General features: G+C 33.3%; 1 protein-coding gene across 2 annotated transcripts in view; it reads right to left on the bottom strand.

Annotated features, from left to right (window-relative positions):
- The window catches only part of TLL1 (tolloid like 1), a 226633-nt gene that overhangs the window by 69206 nt on the left and 135494 nt on the right, over positions 1-21933 (bottom strand). For both annotated transcript variants that reach the window (XM_028848870.2, XM_015139468.3), the window contains 2 exons: positions 20076-20200; positions 8953-9068 (listed from right to left, as the gene is read on the bottom strand). In XM_028848870.2, coding sequence (XP_028704703.2) covers positions 8953-9068; positions 20076-20200 — 241 coding nt within the window. The remainder of the gene's footprint in view (positions 1-8952; positions 9069-20075; positions 20201-21933) is intronic.

The raw sequence follows: 21933 nt of genomic DNA, 5'->3' as shown, positions 1-21933 counted from the left end.
GAAATTCTTCATGTCGCTCAAAATCTTTATGGAATGCTACCATCTCTTCAGTCATGCATGGATCTTCCAACAAGATCTGAGCTTTCCTAAAGTCCGTGATAAATTGTATTTTCTTTTTTCAGTTATTTTTCAAAGTTGAACCATTATATTACTAGGTTATAAGTTTATAATAGCAAGAATTTATTTCACACATCAAAAGATACATCTATTTTAATAGAATAAGAATGTATTTATGCAGTAATTGCTAAATTGAAGCAATGTCTTTGGCAATATAAATATACTATTGTGAATTGACTCCATATTTGTAAATCACAGATGAGTGATTACAAAGAAATATCTGCAAAAAATAATCAATAGCTTCTAAATGGGTTATACAGGAAAATAGAAAATATTAAGTCTATTCAAGACATAGTATTGACTGACCTTGTTCAAAGGTTAGTCAATTTTAAAGGATGCAAGAATCAATACTGTGCCCTTCTATCAGCTCAACACAGCTACCCTCTTAGCTGCACATTCTGGATTGTTGCCAGCATGAACCACGTGACATGAAGAATAGCCTTAGATTGAACAGAAATCTCTCTGTACCTTGGAAGGCTCAATCTGAGAAAGATATGCATGTGAACTGAAACCCTTATTTTTAAATTGTGGTATAATATGTGTGCACCATTTAAAAGTTACCATTTTAACCATATTTATGTGTACAGTTCTGCACATTAAGTACATTCACATTATTGTCGAACAATGACCATATTTACTAAAGAGAATATTTTTCTCTTGCCCAAAATAACATATGCTTATTGCAGATAATTTTTTAAAGGAACAAAGAAGACATAAAAACTATTTGCAAACTCAGCAAGTAGAGATAAGCATTATTTTGTTATATATTCTTCCATAAATTTGTCTCTAATGTACATAATTTAAAATACAGAACTTCTCATGCCACTACCTTTTGATTTGCCTTAAATATTTCATAATATATTGTAAACATTTTCTCAAATCAGAGTTTCCTTTAAGTTTTCAAAATTTATTTTGCTTCCAATTTTCACTATTATAATAATCAGCTACCTTTGCACACACTCAGATAATTGCTCTAGGATAAATATCTGGGCAAAAGTGCAGGTACATTTTGTAAAGTATAATACAAATTGCTCAATGTCCTTCTGAAAGGTTATTGTAATTTTTACTTTGAGAAGTTGCATATCTTTATGATCACTTGATGTTAACATTCAATTCCATCTTTACCAATATGACAGGTGAAACATGCCAAATTATTGTTAGTTCAAATAGCATTTCTCTGATAAAGAATAAGATTAAAGAACTTGATATACTAATTAAATATCTACTTGCACTGATACTTCACTGAATTTTCTACTTTCTCAGTCATTTTCTGCTGTGGGGTGCATCTTATCAGTTTATAACAGCTCTTTACATATGAATGACCCAACGGTCCCTCAACCTTATGTGTTATAATAGTCTTCGTTTTCATTTTTATTTGTGCTTTTTGTATTTTTATAAAAACAATTTTATGTGGATAATCTGAACAAGTTATTTTAAATTTTCTTATTTTAAACTCATGTATTCAACATACCTTTTTCAGAAAGAAAATAAAGCACTGTTTTCTTTAGAAAAATATGCAATATGAAGTAAAAGTTGTTTAATTTTTCACATATCCTTTAAAATGATTTAAGTATTATTTACTGAGAAAATCCATTTTCCCAATTTGTTTGAAAAATGATCCTTACAAGTATATGACAGAAGTCTTCTATGCCCTCAGGCATAATTCTGGTCTTTTCAGTTTGTCCATTTATACAGAAGACTTTTTTGACATTGCCACAGAATTTGAATTACTGAGGCTTCATAACGTTTTTCTGATAGTGCAATCCACTCCCCCACATTACCATTGTTTGTGAATTTTCCAACTATTTTATTTTTAAGATAAACTCTAGAAAAATTTGACCTGGTACAAAACAAAAATCTATTGGAATTTAATTTGGAATTATTATATGTTAATTTGACAAGAACTGATAATTTATAATACTACACTTTTACATTTCAGTTCATGATGTGTTATTCCATTTATTTTAGTCCCACAGCAAAGTTTCTAGTTTTCTAAAATATGTTATATTTTAATGTATTTGTTTTTATTTGAATACCTCTAGTATTAAATTAAGCAATTTTTGGTTGATTATTTTGATTTTAGAGAAAAGAAAACACATTCTCTATAACTAAAGAAAAAATTAATAAACTAGCTCCGCCAAATGTCAGATGCCACTTGTGTGATGTTAGATAGGTTACTCAAGCCTTTCACAACTTCAATTTCTTTGTAATATGAAGATAATTCGAGTACTAACCTCAGTAGGATGCTGAGAAGATTAGAGAAGCTTGGCACAGCACCTAGTATAGTGTAGGCACTCAAGAAATACTAGATTTTTTCTATTTATTGTATTTTTTAAAAATTCCTTCTACTCTTAATTATTCAATTCTTTATCATCAAACATACATTGAATTCTAATTCATTCAGTATTTGTGGAAATTTTGAGACAGGTTTTTGTTAAATTTTGACCTATTACTTTTCAAATTAACATATTTTATAACATTGAAATACTCTCATATTACTGGAATCAAAAGAACGTAAGGCCAGGCATGGTGGCTCATGCCTGTAAGCCCAGAACTTTGGGAGGCCAAGGCAGGTGTATCGCTTGAGCTCAGAAGTTCAAGACCAGCCTGGACAACATGGTGAAACCCTGTCCTCACTAAAAATACAAAAATTAGCCACGTGAGGTGGTGCACGCCTGTAATTCCAGCTACTCAGGAGGCTGAGGCACAAGAATTGCTTGAACTGAGAAGTGAAAGTTGCAGTGAGCTGAGATCATGCCATTACACTCCAGCCTTGGTGACAGAGCAAGGCTCCATCTCAAAAAAAAAAAAAAAAAAAAAAAAACAGACCTTGCAATTGCCATAATCTATAAAATTTATAAATGATACAGCTTGATTTAATTTATTTATATAACAGCCATGTGTTTATATTCATATAATGAGCTGTATATAGTTCTGTTTTTTTGGATTGTATGAGATGTGACTTTCAGAATTTTACTTGTTTAAAAAATAAATGAATAGACTTTCACATTGATTTATAATACGTTTAAGATACATTTTACTACATGAGAGGTATCCAAGAATTTGGGAAAACTGCCTTGAGAAATCATCTTAAGCAGCTTCATTTTATGAGTAATTCTTTGTTCATTCATTTTATATGGGTATTAACTTATTAAATTTTTAGTGCTCGTTAAATCTCTTTTGATAACTTTAATGTGCAAAATTGTACATCAAAAATGTTTGAAATGAAGTTATTTTTGCAAGCTTTATTTACAACAAAGGAAAATGTGCGGCCAACTATATCCAGTGAAACTATACTTTTATAAATTCAAGTAAAAAAATCCACATTTTCAAACAGAAAAAACAAAATGTTAATTTAAAAAAATCTATAATGTAAGCTACAGGCAGGACCAAAATAAGCCATAATGGAAGTCAGAAACATGAGCAGGAATGCTGAATAAAAACATTTAGTACGTCTTTAACAAATGGTGTTGAAGAAACTGGACATCCACATGTACAAGAATGGAGTTTGACCCTATCTTACACCATTAAAAGATTAACACAATATTGATTAAAGACCTAAATATAAGACTGGAAAACTATAGAACTCATAGAAGAAAATATAGGGTAGAAACTTCATGTCATTACATATGGCTATGATTTCTTGGCTATGACGCCAAAAGCACAGACAATAAAACTAAAAGTAGACAAGTAGTATGACATCAAATTTATAACTTATATTCATCAGAGGATACAATCAACAGAGTGAAAATACAACCTGTGAAAGAGGAGGAAATATGTGAAAATCATATCTCTAACAAGTGCTTAATAACCAGAATATATAAAAACTTCTACAGTTGAAAGATAAAATCAAATAATCTGATTTAAACATAGGCAAAAGACTTGAATAAACGTTTCTACAAAGGCAATATACAAATGGCTATTAAGCATACAAAAAGATGCTCAAGTTATCACTAGAAGATGTTCACTAGTCATCAGAAAAATTCAAGTCAAAATCATAATGAGATATTACCTGACACCCAGTAGGATGGCTACTATCAAAACAACAGAAAATAACAGTGTTGGTGAGGATGGAAAGAAATTGGAACCCCTTTGCACTCTTAGCGAGGACTTTGAAATAATGCAATGACTATGGAAAAGAGTATAAAGGTTATTCAAAAAATTAAACATAGAACTACTGTATGATCCAGCAACCTCACTTCTGGATAGATAATCAAAATAATTGAAAACAGGGTCTCTGAGAGATATTTGCAATCCCCGGTTCATATCATTCATATCAGCACTATTCACAATAGCCAAGAGGTAGAAGCAACCTAAATGTCTACCAATGAGTGAAAGGATAAAGAAAATGTGGTGTATTCATACAGCAGAATATTATTCATTATAATTTTAATAATTTATTTATTAAAAAATAAATCATGTCACATGGATGAACCTTGAGGGCATTATGCTAAGTGAGATAATCCAGTCACAAAGGGACAGATCTATGATTCCAATCATATGAGGTTTCTCAAATTCACAGAAACAGAAAGTAGAATGATGATTGCCAGGCGCAAAGGGATGGAGGGAAAGGTATTTGTTTGGTTTAATGAGTATAGAGTTGCAGTTTTGCAAGATGAAAAAGCTCTGGAGATCTGTTTCACAACAATGTGAATATACTTAACATACTGAACTGTACACCTAAAAATGGGTAAGATGGCAAATTTTATGCTATGTAGTTTTTACCACAATAATATTGTAGTTTATTTTACCACAATAAATAATAAAAATCCATGCTAGTATTTGCACATGTAAAACTAATGTAAAGTGCAAAAAGCAACAGTATCTCATTTGTGTGATTAAAAAAAGGTATCAACAAACATGCAAACCAATATCTTACAAAAAGGGAATAATCTTATATGTTTTAAGATCCTTTTTTGAATTGGGATAAGATCCTTTCTTGAACTGGGAAGAGGCTAAAGATACAAATGAAATATAACTTGATTAAGAAAGAAAGCTGGTAGAAAGAGAGTACTAAATGATAGAGTATACGTTTAAAACTTTCAAACTAGTAGAGAGAAAAATATGAAATGAGAAAAAAACAAAACGTAATTCAATGCATAAGAAGGCAAAGGGGGAGAAAAAAAAAAGGATGTATTAAAATGCAAATAAGAAATAAAAACACACCAATAGTTACCATAAATAGAACTGCAGTGAGCATTCTGACTAAAGACAAAACTTGCCATCATGGATTAAACAAAAAATAAACTGGACTGTATACTGCCTAAAACACACCAATACTCACAATAAATAGAACTACAATAAGCACTGTAATTAAAGACAAAACCTGCCATCCACTGATTAAATAAAAATAAACTGAATTAGGTACCTGAAACAAAAGGTTGGAAATGATTGAATGTCTAGATGTCTAGAGCAGGACAAAGATATACCTGACAAATATATTAATTAAAAGATAATTATAGAACTTTATAATATAATAAAGTACAGCTTTATTAATAATAGACAAAATAGAGTGTTAACCTGAACCATCTCTAGAAATAAAGAAATTCATTATACAGTGATAATAGTTTAATACATCAGAGGATAAAATATTGTAAACATGAGTATAAAATGATATAGCATAAACATATATAAAACAAAAATTAAAAAGGCTATAAAGAGCAATGAACAAATCTACCATAGTGACAAATATTTGTAAATATCCGATAAATCAAACAGACAAAACAATAATATACAGAACATATGACCATCACAATTAAGATGAATGCACCCAACCATTGCACAAAACATATTTTTAAAGCAAAGATTAGTCTTATGAATACTAGTCACTCTGAAGGTCCTATCAGCCTGAAGCTATTGCAAAAACTGACACACAAGGATAGCGCTTTACCTAAAGGTGACTCAAGGAGGGATAAATAAGAAAAGGATGATTGAAAAAATAATGTTTGCAAAGAAGAAAAACACATTACTGAAAAAAATATGTGGGTTAAGAAAAAATAATAGTAACAGAAAAAAGTAGAATTGAAGCATAACAAATTCTCTATTTTAAGCTGGTGGTATTCAGGTAAAGTAGTTCTGAGGGGAAAATTACAGCCTTCAGTGTTTACTTTGGAAAATAAAAGATGCTTGAAATTAATGAGTTAAATTCCCAGCAGAATGAAACCAAATATTAGGAGAAAGAAAATAAGAAAATAATAAATACACAAGGACTAAAATGAGTTAAAATTGCTCACTAGATTCTTATAACACTCTAATTTATTCACTAATCATCATAAATAATATTAAGAAAAATAATAGATAATATGATAGATTTTTTCTTCCTATTTACAATATTTTTGGAAATATAGTTTTATAGATAATCGCACATACAAGAAAAATAAATTAACTCTGAATGCTAATGGTGAGAGTTTTGGAATTGGACAGGAGAAATGCTTTTCCCAGATATTAACTTGCTGTTATGAAACAATTTAATTCGATTAATCTTGTTCCCAAACGTTTCATATTCTATGAGGTTTTCTTTTTAGAATCATGTATACTTTAAACTTGTTCTCAAAATTTGTATCTTTTGAAGTTCACTCTTCAGTGATTTTGTAAGAATGACCTTCATAATATATTTTCTGACTCTTATTAAAAGAACTTAAATAAAAAATGATCAACACGTATAACCATATTACGACAGACTTATACTTTTTAAATTAAAAATAACTATATCAAGAACTATGCATGCATTCATGTATTCCAAGTCAGTTGTAACTTTTTGCATCTAAAAATTATTTATGTTACATAAATGTTTCATTCAGAGTTTCCACTGTGAACATTACAAAAATCTGGACAACTCCATAGGCATGATTATCTCCTCTTACCATTCAGTTATCATCAAGAACATCAAACTTTAAAAAAAAATTGCAATTGCATGACCACCACAGCTAATGAGAGTACTTAAGTTCTTCCAGGCAAATAAGAAACAAAGACAAAGTACAAACTACCCACAGGTCGTTTTTCAACCCATTCCTCCTTTCCAGGCTCCCCCACCTAGTGGCCTTCAGTGTCTTTTATTCCCATGTTTGAGTCTATAGGTGCTCAATGTTTAGCTCCCACTTATAAATGAGACCTTGTGGTATTTAAATTTCCATCCCTGCATTGATTCATTTAGGATTATGGCCTTTAGCTCCATCTATGTTGCTACAAGGACATGAGTTCATTCTTTTTTTGTGGTTGCATAATATTCCATGGTGTGTATGTACCATATTTTCTTCATCCAATCCACCATCAATGGGCATCTAGCTTCATTCCATGTCTTTGCTATTGTAAATACTTTTTAATTTCTTCTTGAATAAGAACTTAGTTGTAATATTTTAAAGAAATTTGCCCATTTTATTCATTGTTTTTAAGTTATTGATGTCATGTTCAAAAGATTCTTTTATTCTGATTTTGTTGTCTAAAGACTGTATGGTTCTAATAATCTTTTAAATTTTTTCCCCAAATGTTAGATAATTGTGTTTTCTCTATTAGTCTTCATCTTTCTTTATCAAACATGTTTTCATCTTTTTCCCTGGGGTTTGTTCTTGTCTATTTTTTTTTTTTTTTTTTGAGACAAGAGTTTCACTCTTATCATCCAGGCTGGAGTGCAATAGCACTATCTAGGCTCACCGAAACCTCCGCCTACTGGGTTCAAGCGATTCTCCTGCCTCGGCCTCTGAGAAGCTGGGATTACAGGCTCGTGCTAACACGCCCAGCTAATTTTTATATTTTTTGTAGAGACAGGGCTTCTCCATGTTGGCCAGGCTGGTCTCAAACTCCTGACCTCAGGTGATCCACCCGCCTCGGCCTCCCAAAGTGTTGGAATTATAGGCGTGAGCCACCGCGCCCGGCCTTGCTTTTGTTTTTGACAAGAGTCTTGCTGTGTTACCCAGGCTGGAGAGCCGTGGTGGGATTTCAGCTCACTGCACCCTCCCCGTCGGGGTTCAAGTGATTCTCCTGCCTCAGCCCCTTGAATAGGTGGGATTACAGCTGTGTGCCACCACGTCAGGCTAATTTTTGCATTTTTAGTAGAGATGGTGTTTCACCATGTTGGCCAGGTTGGTCTCGAACTCCTGACCTCGAGTGACCCACTCACCTTAGCCTCCCAAAGTGCTGGGATTATAGGCGTGAACCACCTTGCCTGACCCACTTCCTTTTTCTTTTTTTTTTAAATCAATTCAAACTATGAACTTTGTTCATACTGCCTATCATATGTTGTTTTCATGTTATTAACTTTATCTTTTACTATTTACTTTTAAAATATCTTTTATTTTATTGCTCTTTTTCTAACCTCTTCATATGGTCATCTAGGCTCATTAGTTTGGGGTCTGAATTTCATATTTCCTAACATAAGTATTTAAGTCTGTGAATTTTCTTTCAACTAAGTACTACTCTATTTGCATTTTACAGGGTTGGTATTCAATATTTTTCTGATATTACAGTTGAAAATAGTTTACAATTTTCATTATAACTTTTCCTGGTTGAACTGGACATCTAGATATATGTTTTTAAATTTTAAAATATATGGGGATTTTTCTAAGCGTCTTTCTGATACTGATTTTTACCACAATTTCATTTGTGTCTGAGAATATAATATGTATTATTTCAACCCTCCTATTGCATTAAAAATTTTTAAATTACATATTTCAAAAAAATTCCTGGAGTTTAAGAAATTCCCATTATGAATTTTCTGAACTTTTTAGTCTATTTGAAAAATCAAACAAGAATAAAGGAAAAAGCAAATTTATGTTTGAAGGATGATGAACCTTTGTACTTATATGAGAGTAAAATAGTGGGCTTGACAGTATAAACTACCTTCTCCCCTGGGGTCACAGAAACTCTCCAGATGCAGTGCGTGTAAGAAGGGTAGCCATTGGGAAATCCTGGAGAGGAAAGGTTGCCATTGGATTCTTGTAGGGTTTCTCCACATGCTGAAAGGAAAAAAATATAAGATCATTGGTTAATTTGCATAAAAGACATGAATATCATAAATAAAGCCTTGAAGGGTTTTTTTAGTATTAGACAAGACTAAATGTTTGTATTTTATAGAAGATGTTTCCTTTCTTAGTAAATTTCTTTTTATGTCCCTTACTGGAATTCCAGTATATTTAATGGCATCCCTATGACGAATCACCGAATACGATTATAAGATAAATAATGTGACATTCATAAAATTCTTCTTCATGGAAACCTTTCTTATTCATTTCCAAGGAGCCAGTAGCCACTCTAAAGCATGCTCATGTTCAGATTCAGGCCAGTGACACCTGGATGACATGGCTCTGGGACCACATGAAACATTTCACTAATATATTTGATTTAAATTGAGGCTAAGTGTAAGTGAATACCATATCAAATTTTAAAAATATTAAGTAATAACTAATGAGTAGTCAGCAAAGATAATATCAAAATGTCAAACACAATAAACTTTTTTTTCAAAATAAGAAAAAATATATATAAACATCATGGAAGATTCAAATTTTCCAAAAAGATGCAAACATTTATTTACTTTTCTCAGTTGAGGTTAAATTAAAAAAAAAAAAAAAAAAAAGCAATTTGTGTATTTTCCTCTTGCTAAGCTTGTCTAATTCCCTGGAACCAATTTTCAGTCATTTGAAATAGCAAATTATTAGCTGCGCAGCATGAGGATCTGTGTTCATCCAAGGCCAATTGTCAGCACCATCCTATAATGGGCTTCCCTGTTGCTCTTGCAAGACATGCTATATGCCACGAACCTAGGCTGCTTGAAGTATCCTTAACTTAAGAATAATTCCTCCACTGCAGCCAGTACTCTTTATACCTTCACTTAACAATTTGAAAGAACGGTTCCTTCCCTCTGAAGGACACTGCAATCAAAACGGAGCTATTATCATATTACAAGGCCTTAGCTACCAGCAAGTGAACTCTCATCTCATCAACTTCTTAATAAATTATAAATGGATCTGTATAGCTTGTGTTAAATAAAGAAAGATAGTGAATATGAAAACAAAGCATAGAGCTCTAAAAATAGATATGATATAAATATTCAGAAAAATAGGTATTATGTTTGTACAACACAATAAATTTAAAGTAGGAGTAATGTTTAGTCTGATGAACAGAGAGACAAAAGCAACTTTAGGACAAAATTAAAAAGCTCAAGGTCAAGAATACATAAATCCGCACTGTTCTATAAATCATCCAAGGCACTTGATAAATGTAAGGTTAAAAGAAGTCTTAGAAAAATGAAAATGTATTAAGATTTCATTAATGCAAACAATGTGCTTCTAAGTAGGATCAGTTAAATGCTAAACAATTATTTGGGAGTTGAGTGTGTTTCTATAAAAAAAAAAAAACCTATAATTAACAGCAGTTTAAAAATAAATTCTGTAACAATTTAAAACCCCACTAAGCCACAGAGAATGCCAGTATTGAATTTCTTCAAGTGCAATTAAATAAATTACATATACTTAATCCATAAATGTATGCATACAATACTGTTCTGATTAAGAGATAAACACATGCTAAACAAAATACAACATACACTAAAAATTAATAAGTCGATAATACAGTGTTTGATTATAATGCAAGAAGTAGAAACATGTTCATTCAAGTTGTGGTAATTACTTGTGAATTTTCTTCAATAAATGTGATTGTCCCAGGCTAGCTGACCCCTACTACATGTTTCAGAATTTGTTGATTTATTCTCAGATATAAAAGTCAAACTTTATTATTTAAAAAACTAAAGGAAAATTAGCAAAAAAAAAAAAAAAGTGGACACTACTAAGTCCAAATGCTTAGACTGTTCATTGACAGCAAGGTGAGTGGATGAGATGACATAAGTTTTTTTTATTTTATTTTGGGGAAAGAGTCTCAATTTGTCACCCACGCTGGGGTGCAGTGGCTCAATCTCAGCTCACTGCAACCTCCACCGCCCAGGTTCAAGTGATTCTCTTGCCTCAGCCTCAAGAATAGCTGGGATTACAGGCATGCACCAACACTCCCAGCTAATTTTTGTATTTTTAGAAGAGATGGAGTTTCACCATGTTGGACAGGCTGGTCTCTAACTCCTGACCTCAGGTGGTCCGCCTGCCTCGACCTCCCAAAGTGCTGGGGTTAAAGGCGTGAGCCACTGCTTCTGGTCAAGATGACATGTTTAAATGCTGTCATTGTCACTTCACTTGTTAATTACATTATCACATGCAAAGCTCAAAAGCTTTACCCCGGTTTTCTCTTCTGTAAAATGGCTATCACGATAATATAAACTTCATAATGGTGTTTCTTGTGAGAGTAATAATGTGTGTGCAATACAACTACTTCTGCAATAATATTAGGGAAAGTAAAAGCATAAAGGACGATTAATATAAAGAGGCATACGAATGCTCTAATCACAAGAAATTTAAAACAAAACAACTGAGAAGTTAAGCTTATAAAACCTTTTATCATGTGAATCATCTCACTTTTAAATTAATCCATACGTATGTTCCTTCTAGCATACAAAATTGTGTTTGAATTGTGGAAACACCACTTAGATTGTGTGTTGTTAAGGAATTATTGTAATAAACTCTCATTCTTTTAATTACGTGGCTACTTTTTTGTTTCGTTTTTGTTGTTGTTGTTGTTTTTGTTTTGAGACAGAGTCTCGCTCTGTCGCCCAGGCTGGAGTGCAGTGGCACGATCTCGGCTCACTGCAAGCTCCGCCTCCCGGGTTCACACCGTTCTCCTGCCTCAGCCTCCCAAGTAGCTGGGACTACAGATGCCCGCCACGACGCCCGGCAAACTTTTTGTATTTTTAGTAGAGACAGAGTTTCACCGTGTTAGCCAGGATGCTCTCGATCTTCTGACCTCGTGATCCACCCGCCTCCCAAAGTGCCGGGATTACAGGCGTGAGCCACTGCGCCCGGCCTACATGGTTACTATCATAGCTGTCTCCATATTGATCTGCAAATATTTTTGCTGTCTAATGTCTATAGCTCCCATCATATCTCAAAGGTTGAAAACTTCCCCTTCTCCATATTCGGCAGGAACACATTTATATAATTTTACTAAGGGTAATGATAACGTCAGTAGACACACAATAATTTGTATTAGGTAAATCCCCAAAGAAACAGATAAACTTGGCTGGGCACAGTGGCTCATGCCTGTAGTCTCAGAACTTTGGGAGGCCAAGGCGGGCTGATCACCTGAGGTCAGGAGTTCGAGACCAGCCTGGCCAACATGATGAAACCCCGTCTCTATTAAAAATACAAAAATTAGCCAGACGTGGTGGTGGCAGGCACTTTTAATCCCAGCTTCTTGGGAGGCTGAGGCAGGAATCACTTGAACCCAGGAGGCGGAGGTTGGAGTAAGTCAATATTGCATCACTGCACTCCAACCTGGGTGACAGAGCAACACTCCATCTCAGAAAAAAAAAAAAAAAAAAGGAATCTTTAGGGCAAAGAAAGAAATAAAAATATGTTGAATCAACTTAGTAGTTGGTTAATTTAAACAATTCATAAATCCATAGTTCCTTTCCATTTTAAATATCATAAATACAATTTTGGTTTAAAATTATGTTTAAATAAGCAAATATTAAAAGAGATAAATTACTAGAACATTTAAAAATACATTTCTGTTATAACTGCATAGCCAAGCCCAAACCATCCTTTAAAACGAAGCAACTCCAGGAAGCTTTTCTCATCCAGTATGCAGCCCAGACAACAAGCAGCATAGCTGGAGAACAGATAGGATATAAAAATAAAGGCAAGAGGCCAAAGAGTCGTCCAGAAAAGAGAGGATGCCACCTAGACAAGGGATTCACTACAGGAATGTGAGATACTAAGAGGGCAAAAATAGAACAGGTGCGGTGGCTCACGCCTGTAATCCCAGTACTTTAGGAGGCCGAGGCGGGTGGAGCATGAGGTCAAGAGATCAAGACCATACTGGCCAACATGGTGAAACCTCGTCTCTATTAAAAATACAAAATTTAGCTGGGTATGGTGGCACACACCTGTAGTCCCAGCTACTCGGGAGCCTGAAGCATAAGAATTTCTTGAACCCGGGAGATGGAGCTTGCAGTGAGCCGAGAGCACACCACTATACTCCAGCCTGGTGACAGAGTGAGACACCGTCTCAAAAAAAAAAAAAAAAAGGCAAAAATAATAGTAATAACCCAGGAACTCATTAAGTATCAGGGGAGAAGCAGAGGGAGGAAGGAGGCAACAATGTTCCCCACAGTTCTGGCTTGTGCTGTTGGATGACCCTGGCTACCATTCACTAATTGAGGGAATGTCTGCTGGGTAGATGAATAAACAGATCCATCAATAAATTAAAAGGAATAGCTAAATGCATTTTTTTGCATCTTGGCAATATATTTTAGCCATGAATCATATATACAAAAGCAGCTATATAAAATATATTCTATTTGGAATCTAGGAGAATTCTCTCAAAATGTAAGTAATTATGATTTAAGTAATTGAAAAGAAGCTTTAATTCATTTTAATGCTAAATTAAATGAAGCAAGTGTTTAAAACAATGCATTCAAACTCCATGCATGTTGAAACTGGCCTTCCACCCTACAGCCTCCACATAAATGTGCATCCATAGATATGTACATTCCATACAAGTATTGTTTCTTATTAAAAGTAGAAACACTTGTTTATTTGGGAACATAGGTGGTACATATGTTCCTGTGGGAATAGGCAACACTTTTACATAATGATAGAGATTCTAATCCTCAAAATCCCTTTATTTTTAGATTATCAATTTATGTTATACTTTTAAAATTTTCACTATGTTACTTGACATAGTTAAGGAAGACTTACTGAGAGAACAGGAGGGCCAACAGTTGGTCTAAATACTAAGTAGTTATAAGCAAAAGATCATGGGATTATAGAAAAACTAAATTAAGACAAAAAGCAGACAAAGACAAAAGAGTAGCTAAATTAAGCATCTTAGTAATAAGAAGGGAAAGTAATCCTATGAGTAGGGAAAAGTGGAGGACAATGCATTTAGAAAATGAGAATCATAGAAAAAGGAGACCCCAAAAGAGAGAAAAGATGAGAACAAATAATCATTTAAGACAAGAGAAAATACGTTACCACTCATGTACCTTAGAAATCACCTCCTTCCAAATAAACTGCTAATTATTGGGTTAATGGGAAGATGAAGTGTTGTAATAATAGCCATTCTCCTCCCCATGTGGACTTCTGTTGTCTTCACAGTATATGGAATACAAAGGATTACAAAGACAGGCAAGTAGCATTAGCTACTAGGTGTCCTTTAAAATGTCTTAATGCTTGAAAGGCTTGGAAACCATCATAAAGACAAAGGATTTGTCTTTTGGAAGCAGTGTCCAGAAACCTGTTCAATCCCAATGTCAAGCAGCTCTACCTTCCTTTCCCACGCCGCTTGTGGCTACATGATCTGGCAATGAATGAAGGCATCTTATAGTAGTAGAGTGCCAGAGCTCTAAGGGATCATATTCTTTCTTAACACAACAATGCATAAAGAGACTTCACTCTCCTGTCTCTAAAGCCAAGAGCAAGAAATAGCAATGAAAGCAACTGCAAACTGAAGGAAACATCTCCTCATACTATCCCCTTCAAAATCTAACCTTATTTCTGTATTTAGCTTTTTCATAATGAGTATGCATTGACTGTACAATAACTAATGTGGTTTCATATACCAACCTAATTTATATTTTTGGCATATATAAATAAATATAAGAATAGATTACAAGGTATTTATCAGCTATAAATTTCACAAAATGATAGTATTATTTTAAGGAAAATTAAAATAGATACATTTTAATGCCATCACTCTTCTGATACATTAAAAAATTTATATATCATTTAGCAGTATTTATAGTCTTTCTGTGAGAAACTTGCCCTTTTGGACTCAAGGCCCCACTTATCACAGACCATAAAACCCACAGTCTTGTATAGCTAACTATACTCTTTACCAGGTCAGTATTTTTTTCAAGATTAACCTCTACAAAACAGTGCCGTAAAATGCAGATCTAATAAAGCTGGGAGCAAAAACTGATGAGAAAAAAAAAGCTGGCATTAAAAGTAACCAAATATATTTTACTGGCTTCATTTGCCAGCAGGTCTTTCATTTTTTAATTTCAACTTTTATTTTAGATATAAATAGTATATGTATAAAATAGTTGCATAGGCATATTGCACTCAGGTAGTGAGCATAGAACCTAGTTGGTAATTTTTCAACCCTTGCTGCCTCCCACCCTTTCCCATCTAGTAGCCCACAGTGTCTCTTGTTTTCATGTTTATGCTCATGTGTGCTCAATATTTAGCTCCCACTTATAAATGAGGACATGTAGTATTTGCTTTTCTGTGCCTGTGTTAGTTGATTTAGGATTATGGCCTCCAGTTCCATCCATGTGGCTAAAAACGACATGATTTCATTCTTTTTTTATGACTGCCTAGTATTCCAGGTCTATAGGTACCATATTTTTAAAAATCCAACCCATCATTGATGGACACCTAGATTGATTCCATGAGTTTGCTATTGTAAATAGTGCAGCGACAAACGTGAGAATGCATGTGCTCTTTTGGCAGAACAATTTACTTTCTTTTGGATATATACACAGTAATGGGGTTGCTGGGTTGAGTAGCAGTTCTGTTTTACGTTCTTTGAGAAATATCCAAATTGCTTTCCACCGTGGCTGAAGTAATTTAAATTCCCATCAACAGTGTATAAATATTCCCTTTACTCCACAGCCTCAGCAGCATCTGTTGTTTTTCATCTTTTTAATAACAGCTATTCTGACTGGTGTGAGATGGCATCTCACTGTAGTTTGGATTTGCATTTCTCTGATGGTCAGTGATGATGAGCATTTTTTCATATGTTTGTTGGCTGATTGTACGTCTTCTTTTGAGAAGTATGTGTTCATATCTTTTGCCCATATTTTAAATGGGGTTATTTGTTTTGCTTGTTGATTGGTTCTTTATAGATTCTGGATATTAGACCTTTGTCAGATGCGTAGCTTGTGGATATTCTCTCTCATTGTATAGGTTGTCTGTTTGCTTTGTTGATAGTTTCTTTTGCTGTGTAGAAGCCCTTTAGTTTAACTCAGTCCCACTTGTCAATTTTTATTTTTGTTGAATCACTTTTGAGGACTTAGTCATAAATTATTTCCCAAGGCCGATGTCCAGAATGGTGATTCCTATGCTTTATTTAAGTCTTCTTATAGTTCAAGGTCTCACATTTAAATCTTTAATTCATCTTGAGTTAACTTTTGTATATGGTTGTATATGGTGAAAGATAGAGTCCAGTTTCATTCTTCTGCACATGGCTAGCCAGGTATCCCAGTACCATTTGTTGAATAGGAAGTCCTTTCCCCATTGCTTGTTTTTGTCTGCCTTTCCACCAGGAATTTCTAACCAAAGAGTAAGAATAAAACAAACTCCAAAGGAATATGCAGATTTATAACCCCCGCCTCTCTGTATGAAAACCAAACACAATCAGAACTCAGTTTATAAACTCTTACTGTCTTCTGGGTCATTCACAGATAAGTCACCCTATTTAGACTTATATGTACAGTTATGAATCTTTAACTCTATTCCATAATTTGCAGTTATTGGTAAACCTACTGCATCAGTGTAGCTTAATGTCATTTGGCTTGCGGTAAGTATATTTATGCCAGTATCATTGTCCTTATCCTGATAAGTCATGAGTGCACTTCATTTAAGGAAGAGAGAAGAACCTTAAACATATAACTATATGCAGGGCTCAAAGCTAACTATTTCAGAAACAGAAAGAAACAAAAGGGGAGATAGATATATCCACATGCACAGAATGGCTGAGAGGGGCAGAGAAAGAAACAGAGGAAAAGAGAAAGAACAAGAGGAAAGGAGGGGGCTATTTGGTGAACATTAAAAAGTCCAGCTTATACCAGTCAAAATGGCTATTATTAAAAAAATGAAAAACAACAGACACTGGCAAGGCTGTAGAGAAAGAGAATGCTTACACACTGTTGTTGGGAATAAAAAGTAGTTCAGCCACTGGGGAAAGCAGTTTGGAGATTTCTCAAAGAACTTAAAACACAACTACAATTCAACCCTGCCATCTCATTACTAAGCATATATCCGAAGGAAAACAAATCGTACCACCAAAAAGGCACGTGCGCTGGTATGTTCATCGCAGCACTGCTCACAATAGCGAAGCCATGGATTCAACCTGGATGCCCATCGATGGTGGACTGAATAAAGAAAGTGTGATACATATACACCATGAAATACCACACAGCTATAAAAGGAATGAAATCTTGTTCCTCGTAGCCACATGAATGGAGCTGGAGGTCATAATGTGAAGTGAATTAACTTGGGAACAGAAGACCAAATACCACATATTCTCACTTGTAAGTGGGAGCTGAACATAGAGTATACTTTACATAACAATTGGAAGAATAGCCAGTACGGACTACTAGAGGGGAGGGAGTGGGAGGCGGCAAGGGTTGAAAACTACCTGTTGGGCTCTACGTTTAGAACTGAGATGACAGGATCATTTACAGCCCAAACCTCAGCATCACACAACATTCCCATGTAACAAACCTGCACATATAACCACTGAGTCAAAGATAAAAGTGAAAAAAAAGGCCAAGATAGAAGAAAAAGTCATTCCCAAAGATTTGGGGAACTAAAATTTAACACTAAAAGATATATATATGTGTGTGTGTGTGTGTAGATATATAATGTGTGTGTATATATACATATATGTGTGTAGATATATGTGTACATATATGCGTATATATATGTGTAGATATATATGTGTAGAGATATATATGTATATTTACATATCTCTTTTAATTCTTCCTATTTGCTTTTCATACTGTTTCAGAAATACAAAATATCTTTTTCACAGATCATAGTGCTTTTTTCAATGTGGTTTTATTGTATTAAACAAAATAGTGTACACATTATTATTTCTATATTTCAAGTAAGAAAATGGCCCATTAATGTATTTTACACAATTGAAATCTAAAGTAGAAACTATACTTCTAATTATCTTCCTGTTTATAACTGAAATATTCAAGAATTTTAGGCTAAAAATTAAATTACAGTATCATAAGCTTAGTTTTTTATTCTTCCTGACTTCCCTACAATTCCGTGTGCATACAAATCTCTAGTGTGTTTCTCAAATGTAATGTATGTAGACATACATTTAGAGATATAATCAAGATACTTTTATACACAAAGTGGCCATTTACTTAGTTACTATTAATCAAATAATTTTCACTTTTTAAAAGTTGAAAAGTATATGCCCAATGTTACTAGACATTAGTCAAGGATCATCCATATCTTTTGTCGTAGTGTTATCATTCTCTTATAAATTCATTTTCTCCTATACAAATTTGAATTTAAAAAATATACCACATATACATGTGTATCTAACATACATAAAATGTTTTCAAGGCATTTATGTAAATATGAATGCAACTTAAGTAAACAACACGAAGTAAATAAATTAATGAATATTAAGTAGAAATGTCTTTTGGTACATGGAAAAATTAGAGAGGCAGACAGATATATTTATACACAAAAAAATGTTGAAAACCCACTTTCATTATTGAATCATTATGATGTAAAAGGTTTTATACACAGCTTTAAACTCCAAAAGTATCAACTGCCCTTTTAAAAACTTAATAGTCCTAAATTACAAGAAAGCTAACAATTACAGTAAAATTGAAAAAAAAATCATAATTTCTTACAATTTTCCTTAGCAAATCTAGTATTAAGGAATAGGAAATCCCTTCTCTCAGCAGGATTGTCAACAGAATCCACTGGGTTGAATCAATGACTTAAGTACCATCACATACTGAATTATGAACTTCCTGGGAAGTTCCCAGGTATTTCCTGGGATTATTCAACCAACTCACTTTTTCTTGCTTGCACTTGAATTTTATCTGTCCAACAGAAGGGTTCTATACCATATGTCAATAAGTACATATTAAATTTTTATGAATGAATTAGCTAGCCCTCGTCTATAGCCTAAAAGTACCCTGGACTGACACCAGAAATCATAAAAATTTAATTAATATAAGAATTTCCCAATAACAATATATAAATAAACATAAGCAATTATAAACTCCAGTGATTAAGATATTCATCAGTTCTCTGATTTTCTGCAAACATTATCAGATTTGCAGCCAATTAAAACTTTTATAGTTATTGTTTTATTATATCCGCAACCTTAAGTATCTAGAACAATACTTCCAAAAGTGAATTCTACAAGTAAGTATTGGGTAAAAGGAGGTTTCCTTGGACAAATAATTTGGAAAAGACTGTGTTATGCAAAGTTAAGCATGTTTCTTTGCTGTAAGATATTTTAAATATTGTGAGTATACTGGAGATGAATAGAATCTAGATTTCTAATGTGGAAAACAGAATCTTTTTCTTTCTTGGACGATTAAGGCATAGTGTTCCCTTAGAATATTAAGACCTTTCATGAAACTTTATTTAGGGGCAAAACATACAGTAGTTCACTTGCAACTGGTTAGAACATTTTTTTTTTTTTACAACAAAGTTATAAATTCCTACTGATAAAATTGTAATTTATATGCCATCAATGATGGTATTTGTGAGAAAAGATCATCCAGGATCCAATTCTGAAGTTCAAATAAAGGATATTCTTTTTATGTTAGAAAGGACTATGAAATCATGCAACTATTTAATCAATGACTATCAAGCAACCATTCTATTTTGCTCTTTCACTCATTAAATTAAAAGAAATAAAACATGCTATCCCTGTGCTTGAACTTGGATTTCAACAACTTGTTTTTATTTACAGCAATTGGATGTTCCATAGTTCCCTCCTGCCTCATTTTATGATTATTGACTTTGAACTGTACACATCATTTGCCAACAGGGAGGGAGACAAATAAATGCTTGAGTAAATCATGGCTTATTCATCTGGAAGAGCACAATCAAGTACAATCATGCTCTTGTGTTTGTGTAGTGCAATACCTGGACATCTATACAGCTTTCTTGCCTGTGCGATATCTCCTTTGCTTAGACGGGTTCGCTGACCAATTGCAGGACGTATGCCGTTATCATCACGGGAGGGGAGAATGGTATCCAAAAACATCCCCCTGAAAAAAAGCAGAAGCAAACCACACCTAAGTCACCAAATAAAAACGCATGAATTCCTTACATTTATAAGGCTATTTATTTCAAACTCAAGTCAATCAAAGAGGAACTACACCTTGTGTGCTTTAAGCAGTGTATCAGGCTTTCAAAACACTTTCATCAAAGTAGAAAAGAAAATATGCACATTAAATGTGTATGCCTAGTATAAACTCAATGATGTCATTCATTTTTTTTCCTTGAAACACATATGTTCTTAAAAATATGGAATACCTTATAATCTCCCACAAGGTACATTACACCATGACATTTGTTTTGGTTTCCCAAGCAGATCTAAGAATTCCTTAGATTACCAGGTTGTAAAACAATGATTCCTCATAGAGGTCTATTTCCCTAATAGCAAACTACAATAAACTATGTTGAAGTTACTAAGATTGTAAGAGTAAAACAAAATATACATAGGTTAATTTTTCTGAATTAAACTACTAATTTAACCTAAGTATTCTTAGAAGTCCAAGTATTACAGCATATGTTTAAAAAAAAAAAAAAAAAAAAAAGAATGTCAAAACTTAGGGCAGTTTAAAGCAATTTTTTCAATCTTTCCATCGTAAAACTAGTAAATAAGAAAGCCTAATCAATGCCCTGATAATGTTAAACTACAGATAGTGAGTTGTTTGGGATCAAGATTGTGGTAAAAGATTCACGAATCTTTCCTAATATGCATGACCTAAAGTTCTGAATATAATGCCCTAAAAATACTTTCTAATTTTTTCTTTAATGTATGTCAAACATTTAGAGCTCTAAAGAAGTGGGAGCTTAAAAGTTAAATGAACTGGGAGGCTGTTCCAAGGGTTTGAGGAGTATGAGTTGTGTGTTTGTGGATTTACCAAAAACAAACAACAACAACAATAAATCTTTATATAAAAATATCTTAGATTAAGAAATAAACTTGTATAATATCTTTTAAATTGAGATAGTGATGGAGCACTTCTTTCCAAAATTTATAAATGAATATAATGAATTTAAACTAACATTCGCATTAAAAGAACAGCATTTTCAGCTCTACTTAGCTTCCATTAGGAAACAGTTCCTAGGTACTGTTCTAGGTATGGATTTATAGCAGTAAATAAAACAAACAGAAATTCCTTCCTTTATGATTCTAATATTCAAATGCAAGGAAAGAGACATTAAACAAATGATTAATAATCCAGGTAGTAATAGGTACTATGGAGAAAAATAAAGGTGAGAAAATGGATATTGATTGTGCAGTGATAGACTGCTTTTAAATAGAGTAATCAAAATGAAACTCACTTGAAAGTTGACATTTTAGTCACACATGAAGAAAGTAAAGATCAGAGAAATATGGGTAACTGGCAGTAGAGTATTTCCAGACAGAAAGAACAAGAAACACAACAGCTCAGAAATGAGAGGACCCCTAAAATGTCTGAGTACCAGCCAGATAATTTAACTTTTACTCTCAGGACAACTGTTAATTTACAGGAAAATAGTAAGCAGATGAGTAATACGATCTACAAGCAATTTTATTTACTAACTGCCCTAGCTGCTAGGTAAGGGAAAGGGCACTGATCTTTAGATACAAGTAATTCAAATAGGCAGACTGGAACTCTTTACTACAAGATCTAAACATCTACAGAACTCCATATGTATACTGTCTGAAAAGAGAGTAGAGAAGTAGAGCTAGTGATTTATGGGAATTGAACATCAAAAGTGAGAGTTT

Source organism: Macaca mulatta, chromosome 5, assembly GCF_049350105.2.
Source record: "Macaca mulatta isolate MMU2019108-1 chromosome 5, T2T-MMU8v2.0, whole genome shotgun sequence".
NCBI classification, from domain to species: Eukaryota; Metazoa; Chordata; class Mammalia; order Primates; family Cercopithecidae; genus Macaca; species Macaca mulatta.
Note: the sequence above shows the minus strand (reverse complement) of the source record. Positions and strands in the feature narration are given on the sequence as shown.